Below are 21376 nucleotides of genomic sequence, written 5' to 3'. Positions count from 1 at the left end.
TATGGAATCTTCTGCACCTGAGATTCTCTCTTCCATCTCTTGTATTCTGTTGCTGATGCTCACATATATGGTTCCAAATTTCTTTCCTAGGTTTTCTATCTCCAGTGTTGCCTCATTTTGGGTTTTCTTTATTGTGTCTACTTCCCTTTTTAGGTCTAGTATGGTTTTGTTCATTTCCATCATCTCTTTGTGTTTTTCTATAAGGACCTTTAACTCTTTAGCCGTGTTCTCCTGTATTTCTTTAAGTGAGTTATTAAAGACGGTCTTGATGTCTTCTACCATCATCATGAGATATGCCTTTAAATCCGGGTCTAGATTTTTGGGTGTATTGGGGTGCCCTGGACTGGCTGAGGTGGGAGTACTGGGTTCTGATGATGGTGAGTCGTCTTGGTTTTTGTTAGTAAGATTCTTATGTCTGCCTTTCACCATCTGGTGAACTCTGGAGTCAATTGTCATAGTTGTCTCTGGTTAGAGCTTGTTCGTCTTGTGATTCTGTTATTCTCTAACAGCAGACCAGGGAGACTAGCTCTCTACTGAGTTTCAGTGGTCAGAGCACTCTCTGCAGGCAGGCTCTCCTCTTTCAGAGCAGGTGCACAGATATCTGGCGTTCAGACTTGCCTCCTGGCAGAAGATGAAGGCCCAAAACAGGACCTGTCCCAGAAGCTGTTAGCTTTTGTAGTCCATACCTTTGCAGACTAGTCTCGGGGGAGTCCATTAGCCAAGATGTCTCCTGCAGATGCTCAGGCAAAGCCCTCCCGGGCCGAGCAGACACCTATCCTCTGGAAGCTAAGGTGCCCGGATGTCTGGAGCCCAAAAAGGCGGCTGCCTCTGAAGCTCTGTGGCTCCTGCCTGTCCCAGAAGCTGTTAGCTTCTGTAATCCACACTCTCACCTGTGCAGAGTAGTCTCGGTAGAGGAAGCCAAGATGTCTCCTGCAGATGCTCAGGAAAAGCCCTCTAGGGCTGGGCGGACACCTATCCTCTGGCAGGGAAGGTGACTGGATGTCTGTGTAGAGTAGTCTCGGTGGAGTCCATTATCCAAGAAGTATCTTGACCTTTATACATAAAGGTCATAAAGGTCACATTATCTAAATTTAAAAAAAAATGGTTGTGAAATTGTACACTTCTGCACTTCTGTAATCCCTGTACTTGGTTAGTGTGTAAAAGTATCATATTTGCCTGATGTCATTGTTGTCTTGGAGGCTTTCTGCTGAACAAGATCAAGCTTTCTTGTTCTTTATGAATTTTAGCTGACTTGTTCAAAGTCAACTGTTCTTGTTCAATCTGCTCTCCAAGATGACTGATTCAATCTAGCTTTTCTCAGCTTCTCACTGAACTGCTCTGCTTGGTGTCAAACAAACTCTGGCAACTTATTCTGATCTTTTAGCGCCTTCTCATTCTCTAGTGTCAATTGCCCGTGCTGACCTGCACTGAATTGCATCAACTCACAAACTCAACTTCACTGCATTCATTAAATGCACTGACTTCCAACTCAGTGACAAACTCACTGAACTGCCTTCACTCAGTTGGTTTGCTTTATCTCCCAAAACAAACAAACAAACAAACAAACAAATAAACAACTTCTCCAATGGCAATTTGCTTTTCTTTTTCTTTTCTCAGTCTTCATTCCAGTTCATGTTTTTGTTTATTTGTTTGTTTTAGTTTGGTTTTTCACACTTTTGCATCCATTAAGTTTTTCACAAGCAGTTATTTAACCAACTAACTCTAGTACCAATTTTCAAACTCAAAAGATACTTTTGTTTGGGACATTTTCGGCGGATAAAAGTATCATTTTATAAAATGCAGACATCTCAGATAATACAACATAGCAGTACTTCACTGAAACATGACATTTTTAATTAGAGGAGAGCTATGGCAAGGATCTGTTTTTCTATAGGTGTTTTAAGATTGGTGCTGCTATACATGTATATATATATATATATATATATATATATATATATATATATATATTTGTTAAAATGTTTGCTGTTAACATGTTTTGGATCAAAAGATATATTAATAGCATTTACATATCTCATATCACTTTCTTTTAATTTAAAACATTATTTCTATTATTAAATGCTTATCCATGTTCATCTGAGAAATCTTGTTTTATGATGTTTATTTTAACATTAATTCATTCTTTACTTTAAAATCCTTGGCAAACTTCTTTAATGAAAGACCATTTATTTAACTTCTAGTTTAGAAAGGGTACGGTGATACAGACAGAGCTTGCCACTGTGAACACACATTTCATTAATATTAATCTTAGATTTGTTTGATGAATATCAGTTAAGAAAATATTGCTAGAATTTATTTAGAGAATATTTACAATGAAAAAACTATGAATCAAATTTGGGTTTCTATCACAGAATACATGATTAGTGTCTGAAACATTAGTAATAACTATTTTGCCATCCCATGGAATAATTCTGATTGCATTCCTAAAAGGGTACTCACAAGAAGTAGCTTGACCTGTCATTGACTCATATATGTAAAGCACAGTTCTAAAGAAAAGAAATAAGATACTTACAAATTGATTAACTTCTCTTCAGGCAGGTAGGAACAATAACAGAATGCTACTTAGCAAGCTCCTCGCACCTCACTCAGCATCCTAAGTGACATGATGTCTTTGAGAAGATCAGGATTAGTTAGTTGTCATTCTGAGGGAATTCCAACATCTATGCCTTTATGTTCTTGTCAGTAAACTTTTCAAGTGACCTACTAAAATTATGAGTTTTCAATAAAGTAAAGCAAGATTCGATAGTGACATCAATTTGATATTTCTAATGTTTAACCACATTTTCTTACTAGAATAAATTTCAAGTTTCATTTTTTCTTTAAGAATATTTCCTAGTTATAATACAAATTAATGTTTATTTGAAATGTAAATAAATAAAATATCTAATAATATATAGATATAAATAAGTAAATATCTTTTAAAATTTCAAAAGAAAGGAAAATATCAAAACAAATCCCTTTATTTTGTATATTAATGATCATGAATTATCACTACACAAACATCCAGCTGATAAATTATTTCCTATATTAGAAATGAGGTAGATTTATAATTCATATAAATATAACTTTACCAAGTAAATAGTAAACATTCAGAGTCACAAGGTAAAAGATTGAACACAAACACATGAGAGAAATAAACACACTGGGAAAGGGACAAAGTGGTAGAAATAGAATAGGAGTCAGAAAAAGCAATGTCCAAAGAGAAACAAAGGACTGCAAATATTATAACATTCATTATTATACAGCACTGCCAAAGTAAGTGAATGATAATTGTTTGTCCTTTGGGCAGGTGTGTACCATGGTGTAATGTGTTTCAAAGTTAATTTGACAAAAATAATATGGAATAAATCTAGATATTGGATAAATCTGTCTAAAACATTGTACTTATATATGCAGACTTCCTACAAAATTTTAGAAACAATTTACCTAACAAAAATGACATGGGTGAATTTGGTCTGGAACAGTATAGAGTGAGACACAGCAGCCAATAAAATTATCCATGCACATGTAGAAAAAACATTCCATACACATCAGTAGGAAAAATATGGCAGAACAGGAAAAGAGATGGATTCATTATGTAGAGTTAGTGTCTTAAATGTTATTGTTTTCCTAGATAAACTGAAATGAATCTAGATTTAAATATTTCATATAGTGTACTGTATTTCCAAATATAAATAAAGGAATCAGATCACCTGAGAATGAAGTGTGCCTGTGAGACCTTGAGTGTTCTCTATCACAACCCCAGAAATATGTATTATATGAGGTTGATATCAGAGTTCTGTTGAATTTTCGCAGAACTTGTCATTGAGCAGGTAGCTAAAGTGAGCAATTTTAATCACAATTTAGCATCATTCTCCTTCAAAGAAGTACCATGCCCCATGTTTCATGGAGGGCTTATGTCCAAACTCATGATAATTCTGTGAGTTCAAAGCCTCCTAGCTTGGGGAGAAAGAGGATAAATGAGGACATCGGAGAAGGAACTGCTGAAGTAGTTAAAAGAAGTGCTAGCCTAATCATGAGATTGGAAAAGCAGATATTTATGTTTATAAGAGCATGTGTCCAACGCCGGGTTGGTATAACTCAGGGAAGGAGGAAATAGCAGATCAGTAGCCAGTCTAGGTCAACAGAATGTAAAGGATGTTGGAAGAGAAAGTGGCACCTTAGTTCACGTTAGAATGATGCTAGTTAGCTTCAGGAAAGTAGTTTTATAATTGCAGTGGTGGATGAGGAAGTAAGAAAATGCCAATAAACAAATCCTTACCCTGGAACTGTCCATGGACCAAAAATGTGGTCTAATAAAAGCTGATGAGTCTGATTTTCCCAGGGACATTTTGTATATTGTTCTAACCATTTGTCAGTATCAGTCATAAAACTAACAAGTAATAGTCACAGTTCTCTTCTCCACTCACAACACTTCAGAATTCTTATTTCATAAAATGGAGCTCAGAAGTGTATTTGAAAAATTCCCCAAACTCCATTTGAGAAATAATAAATGAAGACACAGAAAGTAAGTTGGCCTTATTGGAAAATTCCTACTACACAAAGATAAATGAACGACAAAAGCAAAACCATGAGAATAACTTGTGGTCATAGGAGCACACTTTCATTCAGCAGATTGGTTATAAATGATTAACAAATAGAGTGTTTAAAATTTTACCTCAATTAATTTATTTCACAGTTACAAAACATTGTTAGATTTCAAAATAACAAGTATTTTAAATAAAGTAATTAACAATAAAAGTGTTAAAAGCTGGGTTAAAAAATGTGAAATGGTTTTGTGTAGCTCTGATTAGTTCCTGTGCTCAGAAGGATGAGGAAGCAGATGCTTGGAGCTGCACCATTTAGTTGAAGTTCTCTTACCATTTAATGCTAGTTCTATAATATTCTTGCTGTTTTAGAGACAACATTTCATGAATACTCTTATTTGTGCATAATTACACAATTGTAAAATGATCTGAATAAAATAAAATTATTTTCTTCCCTAGTGAGAAAGTTTCTTAGGAAAGTGACATGTTCCAAAATAGAGCATAGCTTTCACATCACATGACAACAACAACAGGAGCAAAATACTATTTGCTGCTAGGATAGAACTACATACAGATTGCTATTCTTTTAAGTCAGAAGACAGAACTCAGAACTGATTTGGACCAAATGCACTGGAACTCACCCTCAGGCTTGTAACTTGTCATTCTTCTCTTTAACTATGTTACAGGATGTTCTGCCTGTGGTATGACGTGCAATCTAACTGCCTAAATAGACATGTTTGAGTTGTGTCTTTATTTCTTTACTTTTAATTAAGGGAGACCATGAGTTCTGCTGCAAAAACATTTAGACTATGGAGCGCTCACAAAAAAGGATCCTACATGACCACACTCTGTGGGATCCAAGAAGCAGCTGAAAGTCAGATGCAGATTTTGCACCCAACCAATGGAGGGAAGCTGCTGATCGCTGTGGTTGAATTAGGGAAAGACTAAAAGAAGCAAAGGAGAAGGGAGACCCTGTATGAGGACCAGCAGTCATAATTAATCTGGACCCTGAGATCTCACAAACACTGGACCACTAACCAAGCAGGATACACTAGTTGATATGAGGCTCCCAACACACATATGGTAGAGAACTGCCAGGTCTAGGTTCAATCAGGAACGATGCACGTAACTGTCAAGAGATTGGAGGCCCCAGGAAATTTAGAGGACAGGTGGTGTGAGGGGTGGGGAGTGAGGACATCATCGTGGAGACAGGGGGTGGGAAGGATGTATGTGATGTGGAACAGACAGAGGGTAGACTGGGGAATAAAATCTAAAATTTAAAATAAATAAATAAATAATAGACTGAATATATTGTAACTTATCTAAAATGTATGATGTAAAACGGTGTTGGGACAGTTTTAGTTTCTGCGAAGACATCTCTGAGTTGTTTATTTTCCTAGGAGGAAGGCTTTAGTATGGTTGAGATTGTATTTTAGCTACGAACTCTGTATCTACAGTGTTTACTGCATTTAGTTTCTTTCTATTCCTGGATTTCTTAAAGTTTTGTATTTTATTTATTTTATTTTTATAATCATGAAAAATTGTTAACACTATTGAACTGTGATCACATGACAGGGACAATTCTCACTTGGACATGGGTCATGGTCCTCTACATAGCCAGTTCAATTTGATGAGCCAGTTTCTTGTAAAGATTGTTTAAACTGGTAACATCAGTCATATAGGTCTGTAGTTTTCTTTTCTTAGAGTAGCTTTTCCTGTAGGAGCTATCAGAATTCTGCCTAATTCATAAAATGAACTAGTTACTACTCTTGCCCATTCAGTGTTTGGCAGACTTAAAGAAAAAGTGATGTTATATCATCTCTTCCAGAGTTAACCTGACCAAGGGAGGCTTTTGTTTACTGAATCCAAATCCTTATTAGATCTATCTGTTCAGGTCTCCTATTTGTCCACGATTCAATATTTATATAGTAACTATTGCCAGTAATTTATCCATTTATTGCAGGAGATGCAATTGATGGCATGTTTATACACAATATTTCTACAATCATTTTTATCATATCCATTGGTATTTCAACTTTCATCAAGTTTTATTCACATCTTTTAAAAAATTGCTAAAAATCTAATTTTATATTAATCTTTTACTTTTTATTTCAAGTATTTATACTCAGATATTTATGGTTTCCTGGGAGGTTCTCCTTCTCCTTTTTATACCTTCCTGGCCCCCTGACCTGTGGCCCTTCACTGGAGGTCCTTGTTTTCCTGAAGTGGGCATTCATTGCTATAGATTTCCCATTAGTAATACTCTTGCTTTATCTCTCAGGATTTGGTATGCTGTGGTTTTGCTTTTATTTCATTTTAGTGCTTTAGGTTTTATTTTTAATGTAATTATTGTGAAATATTTTTCCAATAATTTTATATTTATGGGCTTTACTTGCCTTCTTATTAATTTTAAGAGTTGTGTTTTTTGATTTTACATGTTAGTTCTTGGATGGATATATATTTTATTAACTTTTTTTCTCTTATGGCTTTATTTTTCATCGTTAGGAATTTTTTCAGAGTAGATTTCTCTTTTAATTTTCTTAGGTCTGGATTATGCATCCAATGCTCACAGCTTTATTTCCAATGTCATACCCTTGATGTCAGTGCTAAAACCAAGGTTTTATAGTTCTATAGTCTTATGGTTACCTTCTCATAGTATTGCTGGGTTTCATTATATAATTAGGTCTTTGATTCATCCTAAGATATTTTTGAAGAGTAGAAGGTTATAGTTTGAGTTCAGCTTGTAATCTGCTGAATATTCTCAGTGTTTGAAGACTTTGTTTCTTTGTCCAAAAATCATTTGACTATATGTAGATCAATTTGTATGGTCTCTATTTCAATGCAGTGTGCTACCTGTCTCTTCTTGAACCTTTAACACATTAGCAGGATGAAGGCTGTACAAGAAGTTTTCATTTTAGTAGTGTCTTTCTTCCTCATTTCCTCCTTTCTTTCAATATTTTGCTGGTGTCCCTATGTCTTTTGCATCTTTCCAAGAAATATCAAATCAAATTGTTATTATTTATAAATTAACAGTGGAGTTTTAATGAGACCTCTACGAACTTCAAGTTCTCTTTTTTCACTTTAAATGTTTATTATTTGTCTAAAAGAGGCACTTCTGAGTCAATAGATAATTTAGGAAGAAACTTCCATAGGAACAATATTGAATCTTTCTATTTATTGATTTAAAACTTTTCTCTACTTATTTAGAACTTCTTTGATATCATTTGTCACTTGAACATAATTTGTAAATTTGTACATCTTTTGTAGCTTTTCTCACTTGCATACATTGGTTAGGTTTATAATGGAGTATTTCACTCATGAGAGATGCAGATATAAATGATATTATGTTATCTTAATTATTTGTATTTATTATTTGAGAAATTTACATGTAAATAAAATATACTTTTATTATATTCACCCTCATTTCCCCTGGAACTTTCAAACAGTTCCTTCCAAACTTCAAGCATTCTTTTGTTTTCTATTATTATTATTATTAATATGTTTTAACTCACTGAGTTCAGTAGTTGCGGCTTAAATGCTCAACCATAAGGATCAACTGCTGGGTATTAAGAAGCCACCCTCTCCATTTGGGTAGGAATTTCATAANTTCATTCTTTTTAATAGCTGAGTAGTACTCCATTGTGTAAATGTACCACATTTTCTGTATCCATTCCTCTGTTGAGGGGCATCTGGGTTCTTTCCAGCTTCTGGCTATTATAAATANGGCTGCTATGAACATAGTGGAGCATGTGTCCTTCTTACCNGTTGGAACATCTTCTGGATATATGCCCAGGAGAGGTATTGCGGGATCCTCTGGTAGTACTATGTCCAATTTTCTGAGGAATGGCCAGACTGGTTTCCAGAGTTGTACAAGCTTGTAATCCCACCAACAATGGAGGAGTGTTCTTCTTTCTCCACATCCTTGCCAGCATCTGCTGTCACCTGAATTTTTGATCTTAGCCATTCTGACTGGTGTGAGGTAGAATCTCAGGGTTGTTTTGATTTGCATTTCCCTGATGATTAAGGATGCTGAACATTTTTTCAGGTGCTTCTCAGCCATTCTGTATTCCTCAGGTGAGAATTCTTTGATAAGCTCTGCACCCCATTTTTTAATGGGGTTATTTGATTTTCTGGAGTCCACCTTCTTGAGTTCTTTATATATATTGGATATTAGTTCTCTATCTGATTTAGGATAGGTAAAGATCCTTTCCCAATCTGCTGGTGGCCTTTTTGTCTTTCTGAGTGAGGTAACCCAATCACAAAAGAACTTACATGATATGCACTCACTGATATTCTGGGGATATTAGCCCAGATTCTTAGAATACCCAAGATATAAGATACAATTTGTGAAACTCATGAAACTCAAGAAGAACGAAGACCAAAGTGTGGACACTTTGCCCCTTCTTAGAATTGGGAACAAAACACACATGGTAAGAGTTACAGAGACAAAGTTTGGAGCTGAGACAAAAGGTTGGACCATCTAGAGACTGCCGTATCTAGAGATCCATCCCATAATCAGCATCCAAACGCTGACACTTTTGCATATACTAGCAAGATTTTGCTGAAAGGACCCTGATATAGCTGTCTCTTGTGAGACTATGCAGGGGCCTAGCAAACATCGAAGTGGATACTCACAGTTAGCTACTGGATGGATCACAGGGCCCCCAATCGAGGAACTAGAGAAAGTACCCGAGGAGCTAAAGTTATCTGCAACCCTATAGGTGGAACAACAATATGAACTAACCCCCCCCCCAGAGCTCATGTCTCTAGCTGCATATGTATCAGAAGATGGCCTAGTCGGCCATCAGTGGAAAGAGAGGCCCATTGGTCTTGCAAACTTTATATGCCTCAGTTTAGGGGAACGCCAGGGCCAAGAAGTGGGAGTGGGTGGGTAGAAGAGTGGGGTGGGAGGATATGGGTGACTTTTGGGATAGCTTTGGAAATGTAAATAAAGAAAACACCTAATTAAAAAAAACAAAAACAAAAACAAAAATAAAAGAGAGAACGTACAATTTTATTAGTCAGCAAGGCATTGCATTTGATGAAAACAATTTAATTTAATTTAATTTGCAATAAATAACTGGTTGTTAACACTCAAAAACAAAAAAAAAAAAAAAAAAAAGAAGCTACCCTCTCTCTCCATAGAGAAACCTGACTTTCACTCCCAAAGAAGTCACCACCTGCCAAGAATCTAGGTACCTTTTGCCCCCAAACCTGTGTTGGAACTTTCAAGGGTGTTGATCTTGGGTAGGTAACCACAACTGCTTTTAGCTCATGAGTGCAATGGCCATATCATATCCAGAAGACTGGGCTGCATATCACTTCTTTCCTTCCTCCAGTCTTTATACGTTTTATGCCCAAATTTCCAGATACACCTGGATTTCACTAGGGGATATGTCAAAACACAGCTTAAGGAAGAAAGGTTATATATAAAAGGTTGTAGTCTATCACTCCCTAGAAATTATGACAGTTGGAAGTGGGAATTTGAGGCAACAGGTCACATTCCATCAGGGCTCTAAAAGACAACAATAATGACTGTTGGTTCTCAGCTCCTAGCTTCTTTTATTCTGTCTATACATGTAGTACATGGAAGGATGCTGGACACATTTAGGATCTGACCTCTTACCTCAGTTAACTCATTCAAGAAATCCTCTTATAGACATGTCCAGAGCTGCAATTTTATTCTGATTATAGATTCTGTAATGTAAATAATCAAGATTAACATCACAGTTCCTAAGAGGAATGTACCCTTCTTTTAAATAAAATTAGGAAAAACTCAGCCAAGTTAATCACATCTCATAATGCATTAGGTATATCTATGCCTATGTCTATGTCTATGTCTATGTTTGTCTATGTCTATGCCTATGCCTGTGTCTATGTCTATCTATCTGTTTATCTGTCTATCTATCTATCTATCTATCTATCTATCTATCTATCTATCTATCTGGGTAGTACAATGTGAAAATAATCTGATAACAAGAAATATGAGAAAATGTCTTAACGAGGTATTTGCATATAGAAATTCAAAATAAAAATTAAATTTCTGGAGAAAATATTAGGGCAAACCCTAGATCAAAAACCAGGAAATTGTCACTATATGAAAATATTTGGGTTGACAAACTTAAAAGATCTTTTACAATAGCATATTATGCAAAAATGAAAGCACTTAAATTAATTAAAATCAAAATTTAAATGCAGTCAAAGAGATATAATCTAGACTAGTAGATTAGAAACTGAGCTAAAAGGAAAGGATTCAATGTTAAAAGAAAACAACATGAATTAAAAATTTTAAAAGCTGAACATTCACTTTAAAGGGATATTTAAAATTAACAAAATTAGAAATGAATAAAAGATTGACTGATCTAATTAGGTAGTACTCCCAGTACTATAAGAACATTTATACCTTATAACAGTACATATCCAAATATAATTTAGTACTTTACATATAGCATCTTGTGTTCCTTATGGTTCGTAGTATCAGAGGTACATGCTTATGGTTTTCATACTGATTCTTGCTTATGGTCCTTCTTATCCTTCAGTGATTTTTCAAACTAAGATTCTATATACAGGTATAATATCTAGACAGCCAGAGTTTCAAATTTCACAGTATTTTTCATATATAGTATTTACTCTGTGGCAGACAAAGCTAAGTGTATTTCATATATTTACTAAAGAAAACATCAATCACAGGGGAAATTAAATTTTATCTTACAAAGCAAGGCTCAAAGTTAAAATGAAAAGGGAAAAATCAAACATGAAATTCTATAAAGATCAGATTCTCAAATGCCAATGTAACAAGACCAGCAATATTAGACAGAGTATGGTGTATTAGAGTTCTGAATAAGAGTTCCCTAAAAATACCATAAATACACAAAATAAAAGATTGGGAACTTTGAAGAAAGAAACCTTTAAAGAAAGAACTTTGAGAAAACGTCTGGGTTGGAAAAACACTTACACTCACTCTACCTCTCCACAATGCTCATCTGTCTTCCAGGAAGAAGATGGCCAAGAGCCACAGATTAGAGAAGTTATATACTTTTATAAGGACATACAGGAAGTAGCTGTGAAGGCTTTACAGTAGGGCAGCATGCCCCCAAAACCTTTACCTATAACCACTACTATATTAAGAAAGTTTCTGGTTTCCAGATGAAGGTATGGAGTCCGGAGAGTTATAGTTAACATTTGTGAAAGTCATTATTCAAATCTATAAAAATTTGAAATCAGACACATTAGACATATTCTTTAAATATCATTTTAAACCTGGTATGTGTTTACATGTGTGTGTTTGTGCAAACACTTTAGAGAAAGTGCCCAATGTGGCCAGATATTTTGGATTTCCCTGGAACTGGGGTTCTAGGTGGTTGAGAGCAACCTGATGTGGGTGATGTGAACCAAACATGGGAAAGAAGTGGTGAACTCTCTGAACTGTTGAGTCATCTCTTCTGCACCTAGAATATTTTAATATATAATTCAGTAAATGATGCAGGTGAGTACTCATCAATGTTTATTTCTATAGCAGTAGTACACACACACACACACACACACTCACATATATATATATACACATACGAACACACAATAGGTACACTTTTAAAATTTCTCTTTACATATGTAGTGTCTATAGGTTGACATTTATTCAGAAAATACCATAGTTATTGAATTAAGTAGCCTAATTTTGTCAGAATATACTAAATAATTTTTTATTTCCCAAATGTAAAAGGTCTCTCTTTATCTTTCATTTTCAGTGTTAGTAGAAAGTGGAACTGTCATTTCATTTGTGGGTTATATCAACTCTGGATATTGTAACATTTATAGAAATGTTGTTGGACTTGTGGACCTACCAATAAACAAAGTGGTGAGTTTCAGCTTATTTGCTTCTTTTGAGAATTAACTACTCTAATGACTTAGGGATGCTGGATAACATTTTCTCATACATATTGAACACCATACATTGTGGTATCCTTGGATAATGAATTGTCATACATACGGAGTAAAAGCATCTACGGTAAGTTGCATGGATCTCAACATAGGTGGTGTGAAAACATCAACCCCCAAGAAAGCACAAGGTACTCATTTCACTTTATTAACCAGGCAAAAAGGAGTTACAGGAACAGAAAAAGAATGAATGATCATTTCTCTGATACTATGTAATAGGATTCAATTAAATATGTAAACTGGCTTATTCTCTGACATTTCTGTGATATCCACAGTAAAGCTTTACCATGTCCAAAAATGACAAATATTTAAATTTTTATGACTTGATTTCAACAAACTTACTAAAGACTTCCTCCTTGTTCAAGTGCCTGCCAAATACTTGTCTTGGGGAGATATTTGTTTTTCCATGCTTACTGTTGCCTGATCATTGTAGTTTTAATACCAGGAAAGATGCCATCATCCTCTCACCCTCTGCAGAACCATCTGTACTGAAACTGCAGTAAAGTCTACCACAAGGACCCCGATTTGAAATAAATTATTAGATTATTCAACTGAAATCACCATTTTTACTAAGAAAGCATAATAGTTGGAGATACAGCTCACAAAATTCCCAGTTGTGATATGTAAATGGACCTGAGATTAATTCACAGTAACACACTTATAAGCAAACACACCCACAAAATAAACGAAGAAAGACAAGAGTGAATAGCTATCTCAGTTTATGCCATCAGTTATAGCTATTAACTTTTCTTATCTCCATCCTCTCAGTTACTCCAATAACAGTGTCTTCCACCTGAGGCTGAAGTTTATTACAGTTGGTAGTTCACAAAATATTGTTAAGTTACACTCTCTACTATTCTTGGGGCTTTGAAAACTTGAACTAGTTCAACATTGCTCAGACATCTTAACATAATCACAAATGAAATGTAGGATAGTTAGATGGCTCAGCTTGCCACAAAACCTGACAAACTCTGGAGCCCACATAGTAAAAAGAGGGAACTGAAGTTCTCCTCAGTCATCTACATGCATATCATCATCACCATCATCATCATTACCAACATCATCATCATCAATCATCTCATATTCACACATACTCTGAATTAGTAGACATTAAAATAATGTAATAGTAGCATAACTAAATGGCAGTGTTGTCAGCTATCTTTCATATTCTGAAGGGTACTTGAATGTATTATTGCTTTATTATAAACAGAATAATATACAATGAATAAAAAGTAAATGTTTCCTCTGATGTCAATAAACTTGGCTACTAATTTCTTTTAGCCAGAAGGTCTATGAATTGTTGAGTTTCTAATAATAATGATTATGTGAATATTTTCATGAAACCTCTATTGTCCCTATCTTTTGCAGAAAAAAATTAAAAAACTTGTTTATATGGGTAAACTTAAGGAGAAGGAGTCCTTTGGTGAGATCAGTATTCTTCTTCAAGCTCCCTTCACATGCACAATTATTACCGGACGAGAAGTTGAGATGGCAGTTATTGAAGATAAGGACATACAGGGTAAATGCATGACTGTCTTTTAACTCTTTGACCATTTAATCATGGGGGTTTTTGAAAAGAGAATAGAATTTTAACTGAAAATGGAGACTTATTGTGTGGATACATGCATAATAGTGGCTACAGATATATTAGATTTTAGATGGATATGTAGTAGAAAGATGCACCCCTTACATTATTCTGACTCCATTTTTTTACTTTCAGCTTGTTGAGTTTACTAGGCTTTTTTATCATTCACTGTTAAATGTAGCAGTCCTGCTTTTACAGAATGATTTATACTATATTTAAGGTGTTTCCTTAATAATTTTGAATCGGGTAAAATATGTACAATACTAATGTTCAAAGACCTAATCATATACATATACATGACATAGAGATCATACACACATGCAAAGATGCATACTCACATGTAAAAAACACATGAATTCAATGCAATCCTATACACACATGCATGCATATGTGCACACACATATACACACATTCAAATTTTGCAATATTTAAGTCAAATACTGAAACCTTAGGGCTTTAGTAATAATAAATGAATAATGATGCTATCACAGATTAAGATATGCAATTGAATATAAGCAAAAATGAGTGATTAAGCCATTACTCAGTATAATTCTAAGTGTACACTCATGCTAAAGAATGCCATATACCATTAAATAATATAATAGGAGACATTTTTGAACATAAGGATTGGTGAAAGATTTTTCCTTAAACTACCTCAATTGAACAAAATGCTTGGATTCCAAATTTTGAGTATATAAATCTCCTGGAGAATGTACAACCTACACTTGCTAAAACTTTATTCAAATGAAAAGGCTATCTCAAACTCGTGTCTGTTATTAAAAAGTGTGGTTTTGAAGTGGTATTTGTTAATTTTCTTCATGTCTGTGTCATTCAAATACAACTCCCTTGAAGTTAAATATCACTTCACAACACCAACTATGAATTAAAACAACAATTCCTTCAGTATTTGGCATGTTTTTCTTTCACTAATAATATTAGTGGGTTACATAAACATATTAGATACCATTTTGCTTAAATAAAGATTTCACACATTACACATGTCTGATTGTTAGTGGAGGTAGAGAATCTTTATGGTTTGGGGGATGGAATGTAGGGCTTTAAACAAAGTAGGCAAGTGTTCTTGCACTGATACACTTTTCACCAAAAAATTGCTTCATTCGGGGCTTTACAGAGAAACAGAACCAACTGAATATTTATATATGTTAAGGAGATTCACTGGGAAGCACCTCATCTGGACCCAGGAGTTCAGCTGTGGCCTGAGAATAAGGGAAGCTCTTGGTGGGACAAGTTTTGCCCTAGTCTGAGACTAAAGATCTCAAAAGTTGTGTGTGGAGGGGGAGGTAGGGGTGGTTGTGTTTGTGTGCGCGCACACACACACACACACACACACATACACATACACATGTATATGTAGTGAGGAAATTAAGTAAGTTTTGGATTATGAATATTTGATAATCTTTTTCCTTAGTGGATAGACAGTGTTCCAGAATAAGGAGACATAGAAATTAGAGATACTGAAGGAGAAAGAGTCAACTCTGTATCTGATTTTGTAGCTCTGCTGGTACATTGAATTACTGAATTTTACCTTTTCGCATTGATAACCAAGTTTCCTTACTCTTTCTTCTAATTTAGATATTAATACCTTTTAAAGATATTCTTATACATATACCTGAAAAGGGTTTTCATCATATATCTGAAATTGTGTATCCCCAACAAACTGGCCATATCAAACACATGAATGTGTTTCTTTCAAGTATTTATTAGAATCTCCTTTGCCACCTGGCAGCCCAAATTTAAATAGATGGTATAGTATAGAGATGAAATTGTTCATGTGCATGCTATTCATCTTCTAAAATTTATTCTATAGTTCATTTATTTTAAGACTGATTTCACAAGGCTACTGTCATGCTCTTTCCTTGATTCATTAGTCTCTAGGTAGAATTATGATTAGGAACTATATTTTCCAAAAATGTATAAGGTAATAGAATAATAAGTTTATTGTAGGATATATTTACATTTCCACATTGTAAGTATTGCATATTTTATTTCAAGGGAATTAAAATACATTTTAAAAACAAAAGTAGCTCAAGGAAATTAATGCATGGTTGGTTTTAATGAAAGGAAAATATTTACACATGAAAAGGGAACTTTATATATAGTTTGTGTGTATGTCCGATTGTTAGTGGAGGTAGAGAATCTTTATGATTTGGGGGATGGAATGTAGGGCTTTAAACAAAGTAGGCAAGTGTTCTTGCACTGACACACTTTTCACCAAAAATCTGCTTCATTAAAATTCATATTTTTATTTTATTAGATATTTTCTTTATTTACATTTCAAACATTATCCCCTTTCCTAGTTTCCTCTCCAAAACACCCTATCCCTCCCCATCCCCCACTCGCTAACCCACCCTTAATCATCAAGGAAATTCAAATCAAAACAACCCTGAAATTCCACCTCACACCAGTCAGAAAGGCTAAGAACAAAAACTCATGTGACAGTAAATACTGGCGAGGATGTGGAGTAACAGGAACAATACTCCATTGCTGGTGGGATTGTAAGCTGGTACAACCACTCTGGAAATCAGTTTGGCAGTTCCTCAGGAAATTGGGCATAGTACTACCTGAGGACCCAGCATACCACTCCTGGGCATATACCCAGAAGATGTTCTAACTGGTAATGGGGACACATGGTCCACTATGTTCATAGCAGCCTAATTTATAGTAGCCAGAAGCTGGAAAGAACCCAGATGTCTCTGAACAGAGGAAAGGATACAGAAAATGTGGTATTTACAAAATAGAGTACTACTCAAGCTAGTAAAACAATGAATATATAAAATTAATATTTTAAATACAATTTGTTGACAGTCTCTACACATACAAAGTGTATGGTGAATACTCTCATATCTTCTTCCAAACCCTCCCAACATCCCAATCTTAGTATACATATGCCTCTTTGCCTTCTTTATGTCTTTTGTTCTTTGGGCCATTGAGTTTCCTCCCTGCCATCTTCACAGCTGTGGTTTGTAACTGTCTGTTGAAGCCTGGTGAGCTCACCAATGGGAGACTCCTTGATGTCCAACATCATTCAATACCCAAAGGTTACCAAGGAAGTGGTAGGGATCGGTGAACCACTCCCTTACCCTCCCTTACCAGTTATTGACTCTTCACGGGTCCAGAATAATGCAAGCCAAATACAGAAAAATCTAAACTGCTATGAGATCTTGGTTGTATTGGCTGTCATGCCCAGAAAATAATATTTCACCATACTTACCGCTATAATTCATCTCCTATATTTGTTGTCCTGTCTTCTAAAAAAATTCTCTGAGCCTAAGCGAGGTTATTGGTATAAGTATCCTATCAAGCGATGCACATAAACCCATCAGTTCTTCTTTTATTCTTCTTCCATATATTATAGCCTGATCATAGCTTCTTCTCCCTTCACTTTTTCCTGTCCCTCCCACACCACTCCTCTCCCTCAGAACCCCTCTCAATCCCAGATTTATCCACAAGAAATAAACAAAAGAAACAACCAGGTCTCCCAAGGATATCCACAGCAAATGGCATAACAAGATACAATGCAACTAGACACAAAGCTTCATACTGAGGCTCAAAAAGTCAACCCAGTGAAAGGAAAAGGATTCCTAGCACAGACAAAAGGGTCAGAGATGACCCCACACACACACTGTTAGGAGTCCCATAAGATCACCATGCTACACAACATAAGGTGTGTGTAGATGTTGCTTCAGCCTCTGTGAGCCCTGTGTGTTTTGCTTAGTTGATTTTCTGGGTCATTTTTTTTTTTTTTTTTTTTTTTTGTTCTCTATGGGCCCTACAATCCTTTCTCTCCCTCTCTATTGGGGATTCTCCTGGTTCTGCCTAGTGTTTGTCTCTGGGTCTATGCATCTGCTCCCACCGGTTCCGGAGGATGCCTCTCTGATGACAATTGGGTTAGGCTTCGATCTATTAGTATAGCAGAATATCATTAGGAGTTAGTTCATTGACTATTTTGGCAATCATGTTTGGGTCCATTCTGGATCTCTGGGATGTCTTGCAGCTTGTTTCTGACTTGCCTTGTGTCCAGGTATGTGTCCAATTTTGAAGAATGTTCCATAAGATGCCGAGAGGCAGGTAAATCCTCTTGTGTTTGGGTGAAATGGTATGTAAATATGTTAGGTTTATTTGGTTGATAATGTTGCATAGCTTCATTATTTCTCTTTTTAGCTTTTATGGATGACCAGTCTATGGCCACAGGTTGAATATCACCATGTGAGAACCAATATGTGATTTAAGCAGTAGTGATGTTTCTTTTACAAACGTTGGTGTCCTTGTATTTGTGCATTAATGTTTAGAATTTCAATATCCTTTTTTGTGGATTTTCCCTTTGATGAGTATATAGTGTCCTTCCCTCACCTGACTTTCATTTACATTTGAGCTATTCAGACATTCTCTTCTCCAAATAATTAGAGGTCATTATAAAATTCCCCTCCCTCATTCTATACTTTAAGTACCTTTAATATGTGTAAAAGTCTTAAAGATTGAGTTCTTCACAACTAATTTGAAAAACAAATGTGTACTTTATCACATAGCCTGCTTTAGCTACCAAACTGAGTATTTTACTCTAACTTCAGACTATGCATTCTGAGCCAGGCAGTATTTTGCATGTTTTTATTTCAGCATTCACAACTACAGAAAACAAGATCACTTTCTGTCCTCTTTTATCAAGCAAAAACTGGAATATCGACATGATAGGTGATTTCAACCCCCTTTCTCCAATAATCCAAGGAATACACCAGTAGTTGATTGATTTGTGTTAACATGTAATAGAATTAGAACAAAAGTTGTGAAAAACTATAAATTGTATCAATGAGAGAACACACAAAAGACTCTTACAAGATTCCTATTTTGATTAGATGTCTAGGGAAAATGGTCTAAGGAAGTATAAATCTGTTACAAATTGAATGATGTAAGAAAACAGCCTGTTTCCATACATTTTATCTCATGGATGAGTATGACAAAGATAAATCTATAGAAAATAGGTGCAGCAGGTAATTAGGTTAAACAGGAGATGTGGTATTTGGTATTTTATACAGGTCTAGATGACCTTGATATGTTTGTTCATAATCAAGTCACAAATTGTCATTGTTCACCTCATTTTATCATAGTCATGAAGACAGATCTCATGTGAGGTTTGTAGCCTCTGTAAAATTCTAATAAAATTCTGGGTCCTGGTTATGAGTAGAAGATTATAGATATACTTTCAAAACTTAATCATCATTTTTTCAGGGAATTTCTTCTATTATACTTTTTGAGGACTAGAACTGTGACTTACCATCAGACCTCTATTTCCAGATTACACCACATTATCAAGACTGTCCTTTAACAAGTTAATTAGCAATTCTAAAAAGTCTGGTTGTAGATCTTTTGCTTGTACTTATATGTGTTTTAGCTTGATTTTACTAAGCCATACCAAATAACAGTCTCTATTACACTTCATGAGGAATCAGTTTTCCTCCCTCTGAGATATTATTACCCTGATGTTAATCTCTGAAAAAATAATTAAAGAACTGGCAACCTATGCCAACTCTGTCACTTCCCATCTCTTATCTGAGTGACCTGTTTCCTTTCTGAGGCAGAAAAACTAAAATGAATATTTATATTATATTTTATAGCTACTACATAATTATTGCTTCTGTGGCACATTGTTTTGCCACCTAAAAGCAAATTATTACATATTGCCCTTTCAGTGTGAAATTCATCCTATTTTTGGTAGACTCACTTGCAGGTGATAAGATTTCTGTTATTACCTAGGGTTGCTTTATTTCTCAATCATTTTCAAGGTAATGTTTGTTAGATTGAGAAGTCTTGACTGACATGCTCTGTCCCATATTTCTAGCATGCTCTCTCTCAGCCTTCTGCCTACCGTAGTACAGAATAAGGCATATTGATACGTGATATTATTCATTAACTTTTCCACATGATGGATCACTTCCTTCTTGTTGCCTCCAAGCTGGTGTAATATACACTGATGTGTTTATTTGTGGATCTATTTAGTTTATTCGACTTCAAGTTCAAAGAGTTTTCTGATTTTGTAATTGAGTATGCCTCTGAAATTTTAGATATTTTCAGTTATGACCTCTGATCACCCCGAGAGAAATAGGACATTCTTTATAGTATTATCCATATATTTCCTGATTTTCACACACTTTTAAAAAGCCTGAGATGGTCTTCAATTTCAATCACCAATATCAATTTCTTAAATACCATAATAGAAAGCCACACTAGATTGTATAAGCATGAATGATGTTGAAAATAGCTAATCTAATGAAAATGGCCTTGTTAACTGAACATTTTGACTATAAATTAAGTGGCTTCTTTTTAAATTTTTTTTAAAAGATGGTTTCTTCAATTTAATTTTTTTTTCCTTTTAAGAGATGCTGGGCTGTGGGTGTAGCGGAAGAGTGGGGAGGGAAAGAGTGCCCACGTTCCGCCAGAGTTTCTGTGTTCTGAGCAGGTGGACTCAGGAGGACTGCCAGAAGCTTTCCATGCAGCCCCGGGTGGGCATCTGGCTGTGTGAAGCCACTGACCCCACATGGCAAGGGGTGGACAAGGGGAATCCCCAGTACCAGATTCTCAGGGCCCCAGAGCAGCTCCAGGTCGCGGAGATACGAGAAGAGAGGGCAGGGGAAAGAAAGGGTGCTGGATAGTTTCCATGCAGGCAAGAGTCCTTAGTCTGATCCATGGCTGCAAGCACAGTGGGCCTTGATGAATAGAGACAGTCTCTAAGGTTTTAGAGCTTTATTATAGAAAGGCAGAAAGGCAGAAAGGCGTGGGGGAGGGGGGAAGAGAGAATGTGGAAAGAGAGAGAGACCAGCCATGGCCAAGAGGAGAGATGGGGGGAAAGGAGAGAGAGAAAGAGGGAAAGAGAATAAGAAAGGTGAGAGAGCTTAAGAGAGCGAGGAGGGGCCAAACAGCCCCTCTTATAGTGGGATTGTTATTTTGCTGTTGCTAGGTAACTAGGAAGAGTCTAGCCTGAAGGTCAGAAGCTTGGGACATTGTGTTTGTGACTACTAGCCACAAGCCTCTCTTGTGGGGGCTGTGGGGGCAATAACTGAGACAGGATCCAGGGGTCCAGGAAACCTGAGGGAACGCCTTCCATCGCATGTTGGCAGGAATTTCCACCAATCGGGTTCTACCAGGGTTCAAGACCTCAGCTAGACTGGAGACTAGGCTGTCTATGCATAGCCCATTGCCCCACAAAGAGATTATTCAAATCCCTGAACTTTTACGTAATAAAGTTTTTAATGCCCCCTTTCTCTCCTTTCCTTTCCTTTCCTTTCCTTTCCTTTCCTTT

The 21376-nt window shown here is 35.8% G+C and overlaps 1 protein-coding gene across 1 annotated transcript in view; it reads left to right on the top strand.

The window, feature by feature from the left end:
* Positions 1 to 21376, top strand: part of Cnbd1 (cyclic nucleotide binding domain containing 1) — a 323182-nt gene that overhangs the window by 238162 nt on the left and 63644 nt on the right. The window contains exons 9-10 of the mRNA XM_021159705.1: positions 12290 to 12399; positions 13848 to 13998. Of these exons, the coding sequence (XP_021015364.1) occupies positions 12290 to 12399; positions 13848 to 13998 (261 nt within the window). The remainder of the gene's footprint in view (positions 1 to 12289; positions 12400 to 13847; positions 13999 to 21376) is intronic.

This window comes from Mus caroli, chromosome 4, assembly GCF_900094665.2.
Source record: "Mus caroli chromosome 4, CAROLI_EIJ_v1.1, whole genome shotgun sequence".
Lineage (NCBI taxonomy): Eukaryota > Metazoa > Chordata > Mammalia > Rodentia > Muridae > Mus > Mus caroli.
This window is presented reverse-complemented; position numbering and strand designations above follow the sequence as displayed.